Below are 7,439 nucleotides of genomic sequence, written 5' to 3'. Positions count from 1 at the left end.
AGGAGGTGACTGTGAGGGGAAGCTGGGCACTCTCGACATGTTTAAAACATGAAACTTTGCCTCTTTTCCAGGCTTTCCAGATAAACCTGGTGGGGAGACAGCAGCCCATTTGACACAGACCATAGAATTGGTTGGTTGGAAAAGACCTTTGAGATCATCAAGTCCAGCCGCTGGGTCTGTTGACTTAGCAATGCCACTAGTTCATGCTGTTTCTCCTGTCTCCTCAGGGTATGAATCCTCATCTCCGGATTAACGGGCCGATGAACATCAACCACTACGCGACGAAGAAGAGCGTAGCGGAGAGCATGCTGGACGTGGCGCTGTTCATGGCCAACGTCACGCAACTCAAAGCCGTGCTGGAGCAGGGACCTTCCTTCCAGTACTACACCACCCTCATCGTGCTCATCAGCATCTCCCTCTTCTTCCAGGTGGTGATTGGGATTCTCCTCATCATCACTGGTAAGGTGGCCACCGAGGTGTGCGCATCCTCGCAGGGTGCTGCTGTGGTTTGGCTTGGCCAGCACGGAGGTATGAGGGAGAAGACTCTTCTGAACTGTTCTGGTGCTCCAGCCAGCACTGCAGGAGGGCTGAAGGCAGCTTGATGAGGGCGGTGGGGTCTGTGCTACTGCTTTTCAAAGTGGGGAGGAGGTTGATTTTCTCTCTTGCACGACAGCTCTGGACGCTGCTCTTCCTTCACATCCCCACTGCTGAGTCCTCATCGTAGGGAGAGAGCTGGGTTTGGGGCCTCTTCCTGCCCATCCCGTAACGTGCCCCTTCACGCAGCTCCTGCAGATGCTGTATCTTATCTGCAGCTTCACCTCACTGAAGCTGGGGTCTAACAGAACAATTTATACACAGTTATTCCCTGTATCAGCCTCAAATTCAACCAATCCCACAGTTCTCCCAGTGTCCTACAGACACTACGTTAACACCAGCAGCTCAGACGGGCTTGCCCAGTGCTCCTCTGATCTGACACAGGATCAGCCTCCAACACATGCCCAGTATTGAAGCTCTGCAGAACGTTGCCTTTTCCTGTATATCCTACGTGGGTTTTTCTGTGGGACACGGGATCAGAGGCCACAGGAAATCCTGTAAGGTGTTCCTTCCCCTGCCCCATGTGGCAGAGACTTTCCCGGTGACAGCCGTGGTGGCTGTGAGAAGGGGGACAAAGGACCACAGCTGAGGCCAGGGAGCCACAAAGCTGCCATTCACGTGGCTTATTGGCCAGACAACCCAAGTAACCATGGGGTTCCCATGTCTGAACTGATCAATGCCCATCAGCTGGGCTGATCCTGTTCACGTGCCCAGATACCTCTTGGTCTGGGGGTGAGGAAGGTGCTGGTACCTGTGTCAGCACACGTGTGAGATCTGGGTGTCAGAACTGGCCTCCAAATCTCAGCACAAGGTTGCTGAACTTGTCCCCCATGTCACCCAGCCTTCCCTTGCCATGTCCCACAGCCATACAGTGGGGGGGGGGTCAGATGGCACATGCCTGGCTAGAATGCAGCAGTAATTTGGCGATTTAGGGTTGGCCCATCCGAGGCCCATGGCACCTCCATGGACAAAGAAAGACACGACATCAATAAAAGATGGTTTTCTTCTGCTCTATCCTCCTATGTCATCCTAGGGCAAGTGGTGGGCCCTGCAAGGTTCCTGGGACTATTCCCCCAGCTCTGTGGCCTCAGTGCCCGGGGGCACCATGGACATTCTGCCAGCAGGGAAGGTTTGCAGGGGCTGGGGGACTTGGAGTCAAGCTACAAATCTCCCTTTCTTTTTGCATTGCATTGCACAGCTCGTCTGAACCTGAACGACGTTGCAAAGCAACCCCGCCTGAACGTACTCAACAACACTGCCACAGCCCTCATCTTCATCACGGTCATCCTCAACATCTTCATCACAGCCTTTGGGGTGCAGAAGACTGGCCTCTACCCTACCAGGAATTTTCGACCTTATTAAGTTATGGGGCAACGGAATCAGGTAAGAAAGGGGGTGAGTTCCCATCACTGCCAGGCCCTGGAAGGACTCTCAGTCTCAGAAAACATCATTACAAGGTGGAGAAGGAGAAGGTGGAGGTGCACAAATTAGCAAAGCCTTTCCAGAGGCGTGTTGTTGTCTCACCAGCATCTGTGGCCATTGAATAAACTCCCTCTGAGGACGAGGATCTCTCTCCTTGCTTGGTCTTTAAAGCAAGAACACCAAATATCCCAACTGCTGGGGTTTATCAGCAGCAAGTGGTTTTCAGAAGGGTGCAGACCTCGTGCTGGAGATGGAGAGCAGTTGTGGATGGGAGCTATAAATCTGGGGAAGAAAACGAGGTGTGTTCTGGGAGGTGTCCAAAGATGGCAGCGTTATCTGAGCAGAAGGAAGGTGGTGGTGAGGTGGTGGTGAAAGGCCTCTTCACAACAACCAGTGTGGTCTGGCAGTGGCTGTTTCAAGAATCTGATTTTCATTTTCAAGAGAGAGTTTTGGAAAGAAGAGTCCAATCAAATGCTTGACTTCCTGTGTCAGGCCAATGAGGGAATGACATGTTCTTAGGTCAAAAGCGCTTTAGGTCAAGAAGCAAAGTTCACATCTGTTGCTTACATGACCTGCAACATGCAAACATAGTTTAAATGCATTATACTGGGGCAACAGCCAGCAAGAAAGCTTGATGTCACCACCATGTCACCACCATGCTTTGCCATGGGATGCCTCAAGTCTGAGCCAGCTCTGGCTAGACTCATAACCAGCTACGTCTCTGTGGCACTGTGCCAGGAAATTCAGCTTTCTTTAGAAATGAAGTATATTAACCCCGGAATCGTAGAGTCACAGGATCATTTTGGTTGGAAAAGACCTTTAAGATCATCGTGTCCAACCATAAACCCAACACTGCCAACTCCACCTCTAACCCATGTCCCTGAGCACCTCGTCTGCCTGTCTTTTAAATACCACCTGGGATGGTGACACCTGATATGATGAGGGAGGATGCAAGGGACAAAAGCCTCTGTAAAGCCACTGCTGGCTGGGGACGCAGAAGGGTGCGAGTGCTGAAGAGCAGGGGTGGCCGTGGTGCCGAGTGATGTGGCCCATGGTGAATGCCCCTCTCTGCCTGTGCAGTGTGGAGGAGCAGCCCCCTTACTGGTGTCTCTTGTCTTCCCTGCAGGACCTGAGCAGCACGGCTGGTGGGGAAAACTCTCCTCCTCTACACTTTCCCTGACCTCAGGAGGAACCCATCAACGAATCCAGAGAGTTGGGTTAAACTTTCACAACTGTGTGCACGTCCTGCTCTTCCAGCCCCTCACCATCGTGCTTTTGCAGCTCTGAAGGGGTGAAAATCCCAAGGCCAGGTTGGATGAGGCTTTGAGCAACCTGGTCTAGTGGAAGGTGTCCCTGCTGCTGGCAGGGGGGTTGGAACTGGATGAGCTTTAAGGTCCCTTCCAACCCAAACCAGTCTGGGATTCTAAAACATCACCTTTCAAAGCCAGAGCAGATGTTGCCAGAGGAAGCTGCAGGTGCACAATTTCAAAGCACAGCTCTATAAATCTCATCTCGTATTTTAGGTGCCTGCTTCACATATTCAATATTGGCTCCTTTTGTAGAGAAGACTGAAAGATTTACTTTGTAGGCTGAAGAAAACAAGAAAAGTCCATTTTTTTTTTGTCTCAAGCCTAAGCTGCTCTAGTTAAAGCGACGCCAGGTAACAGTTCACCTCCCAAATGTTGGCATGGATTTCTTAAAATAAAAATAAAATTAAAAAATTAAAATTCTCACGGGAGGACAGAGAAGTGTACGTGTGGCAACAGCTAAAATAAAATGTTCTCCTGGTTGTTTTAAAAAGAAAATTAAATGCAACAGAGTGAAGAAAACAATCAGATATTTCCAGCACTGGAAAAGTAACAGTGACAGAAAATAGCTATTATGGTCTGATGTCATCGCCAGGGACGCACCGGGAGTGATGTCAGAATAGCCTGGCAATAGTTACTAGAAAATGAGGAAACATTTTACGTGAGGAGACACTCGAGGCTTGTTGCCACAGTGAGAAGTGAGAGGTGCACAGTGTATTGCTTAATTAAAACACCACCATTAGAATTTAAGTTCTTATCACCAACATGAATATTTTTCAAATGTATCATTTTTATCTCGACAATGCTGGGAATCCTCTTGTACTAGAACAATTCCTTTCCTTAAAACGAAGCGTTTGAATTCATGGTTCTTTCTGATTTGTTTTTTGTTTTTAATTTTCTAACTCTGTAGTCATGCTAAAAAATCGCTATTTTAACAGCCTGGTGTAAGCTCATTTAAATAACGACACGCTTTTCTGATTATTAAATGATTTTGTCATTGTGCAGCAGAATCAGAATTCAATATGGATTTTTTTATTTTCCTTACTCTTGCCACCACCGAGAAAGAAACGTCACCAAACTGGCCACGTCTTGGTCTTCAACAGCTCCTGGGAGTGTCTGAGACTTAGAAAAAACCCCCAAAACCAGCCAGATGTGGGCAGATTTCATCTGTAGCCTGTATTTGACTTCAACTATCTCTGGTTAAGTCACAGGTGGTGCTTTTTTCTGGAGAAGGTGGGAATGACCTTGCCCAGGACGGCTGGTGGGGGAGGCTACGGGCCACCTCCAAACGACGGTGGCTTCTTTTGCAGCTGAAGGAAAGTTGCACAGAAAGGGTAAGGTGGCAAATGCCAGTTACCTATTTACCAGAATTTAACGTGGCAAAGCTGAGCACAGTCTGGGATCTGTTTGGTGAAGCAGGTGAAGACTTGTCCTCCACTTTGTCCGGGGAACAGCAGGTCTGGAGTGACACTGGGTTTGCTGCTTTTCTTGGTCCTTCTGCTGGGACCGACAGCAAAGAGGGATGAAGGTTTCTGGGAAGCCTCCTGCTCTCCTCTAGAAAAAGGCTTCACTGGAAAGGCAGCAAAACTCCTTCTGCCCAATGCAAACCCACCAGCTAAGGGCTTTTGGCCACTACTGGCCAGCTGGCTTCATGAAAAGGTAAAAAAAATTACATATCCCGTGTGCAGATCCCAAATCCTGGGAGTCACTGCTCCACGGAGCAGCAGGCAAAGCCACTGGCACTGAGGAGTGAATATGGGGGGGGCTGGGGAGAGAAAAAAAAGGTTCAGCTGGGAAAGAAGCAGTGAGGAGAATTTAATTACCAGATTTTAACTCCAACATCACTGTCTCTGGAGTGTTGTGTCCAGTTCTGGGCTCCCCAGTTCCAGAGGGACAGGGATCTTCTGGAGAGAGTCCAGGGGAGGCCACAAAGATGATGAGGGGCTGGAGCATCTCCCGTGTGAGGAGAGGCTGAGAGAGCTGGGACTGTTCAGCCTGGAGAAGAGCAGCCTGAGAGGGGATCTGATCAATGTCTATAAATACCTGAAATGTGGGGGCCAAATGGATGGGGCCGGGCTCTTCTCGGTGGTGCCCAGTGACAGGACAAGGGGCAATGGGCACAAACTGGGACACCAGAAGTTCCAGACAAACTGAAGGAGAAACTTCTTTCCTGTGAGGGTGCCGGAGCCCTGGGACAGGCTGCCCAGAGAGGGTGTGGAGTCTCCATCTCTGGAGATGTTCAAACCCACCTGGACACTTTCCTGTGCAACCTGCTGTAGGGAACCTGCTTTGGCAGGGGGGTTGGACTGGATGATCTCCTGAGGTCCCTTCCAACCCCACCGTGCTGGGACTCTGTGCTCCCAGAGAGCTGCCAGGTGAGCTATGGCAGCATGAGGCCTCCCTGAGCAGAGAGGGCTTCCCGTCACCCAGCCCAGGCGAGCAGAAGACCAGCAGCACACTGGAATGCGTTCCCCCCCCGTCACCTTTAATAATAATTTCCCTCTCTAATGGCACCAGACTCCTGAGCAGCCTTGGCCGCCTTTTTCCCTCTCCATGTCTGACTCTCACTGCTGCCAAATTGTTTATACTCAAAGGAGATAAAGTTGAACCAAAAAGGGGCCAAATTTGGATTGAAATAAGCAGTTGCCACGGAAGAGCTGACCTCCCGCTGGTGTAGGCTGTGCCAAGTCCTGAGCTCAGGTCCAGACCTGTGGTCTCCTCCAGGAACCGTCCCCTGCTTGCAGGAGGGACCACTTTGTTCCCCGCATTCTCTCTCTCTACGGTCACGTTGCACTTGTGTTTTGCTGGGACATGTGTACGTCCAACATTTCTACCTTGTTTCAAGTGATAAACCCAGGAAAACAGGACAAAAACTGTTGTGTTGCCATCCCAGGACCAAAGCAGGTCTCACTCCTGGCTCACCTTGCTCGCTGCATCTCCCACCCACCTCCTGCTGCAGAGCTTGGGCCAAGTGACCCGTGTCTCTGGTATTGCCGACACCTCTGGTTTGAAGCCAGAGGAGCAACACCTGGTTTCTCCTCCCTGTCTCCTGGTGGTGTGGGTGTGAATGACACACGGACAGAACCGAGCTCTTGTAGGAAGACACTATATTTAGAAAACGTGAGGGAGGACCAGTCTGTCCCCAGCTCTAACACAGAGGTGGCCCAGGAGTTGTTTTGAAGGCACAGAGCCGCTTTAAGGCAGATCATTCAAAGGTACAATTCAGATTGATTGATTTTTTTTAACACAAGGCATCGGTATCTAAAAACCAACCAACTCCAGACACCTGCAGGCAACGAGGAAAGGTGAGATGTTCATACCATGAAAGACGACGACAGAACAAGTCACAGGAGAAGTTTCACATGATACATAAAAGCCAACCCTCCACTGACCTGTGCAACAAGCCCCAGCCCCACACCCACAGTCCCTGGCATTTGTGGGCAGAGCTCCCTCCCCATGTCCCCTGCACTTGGGTGCCCAGCCTGGCCGCATCCTGCCCCAGGGAAAGTCTCTTCTGCAGCATGGCCCATCATCTCCCCAGCTCCCAGGATGGCCATGTTCTTCCACTGCATGGCTGTGAGACTTACCTGCTCCTGCTGAGCAGGGACTGTGGTGGCCTGGCCATCACCCTGGATGGCCACGTCACCTGCTCCTGCAAGGTTTGCTACTGGCCACCAAGCTGGTGAGTGTGTAGGTCCTTCTCTCCCTAAAACCCACGGAGGTCTTTGAGCACGTGGGCTGGAAGACAGCTTCTGGAGGCTCCATGGAAGCTGCCAACTAGTGCCAATTAGTATTAATTACATTTACTACTGCAGTGCTGAAACACCAGCCAACAATCCCCACTGTGCTAGAAAGGGAAGAACATCAGTGATGGCAATTTTGACACTGGGGATACTGGCCATCAGGAAACCAGACTGAAACCCACTAACTCCTTATGACATCTCCACCAAGGAGTCCTCACGAGGTAAACAGTTCTGCTCGCCACCAGCCTGGGTTACAAGGCGTGAAGGAAGGGGCTAGAGCATGGGGGCAAAAATCCTCAAGTTCTGCTGGCAGTGCTGGCGTGAGGGCTGCACCTCCCTTCCAGTCCACTCTTTGCTGACTGCCCTCTCTGGT

General features: G+C 50.7%; 1 protein-coding gene across 1 annotated transcript; it reads left to right on the top strand.

Moving 5' to 3' along the window:
• Positions 1 to 203: 203 nt before the first annotated feature.
• On the top strand, positions 204 to 1,978 carry LOC104532514 (ninjurin-2). Its single transcript, XM_010177745.1, has 2 exons — positions 204 to 459; positions 1,793 to 1,978. Exons 1-2 carry the CDS (start codon positions 204 to 206, stop codon positions 1,954 to 1,956), a joined length of 420 nt encoding a protein of 139 aa, XP_010176047.1. The 3' UTR covers positions 1,957 to 1,978.
• Positions 1,979 to 7,439: the final 5,461 nt, after the last annotated feature.

Source organism: Antrostomus carolinensis, unplaced genomic scaffold (genome assembly GCF_000700745.2).
Source record: "Antrostomus carolinensis isolate BGI_N321 unplaced genomic scaffold, ASM70074v2 scaffold8551, whole genome shotgun sequence".
In the NCBI taxonomy this organism is placed as follows: domain Eukaryota; kingdom Metazoa; phylum Chordata; class Aves; order Caprimulgiformes; family Caprimulgidae; genus Antrostomus; species Antrostomus carolinensis.
Note: the sequence above shows the minus strand (reverse complement) of the source record. Positions and strands in the feature narration are given on the sequence as shown.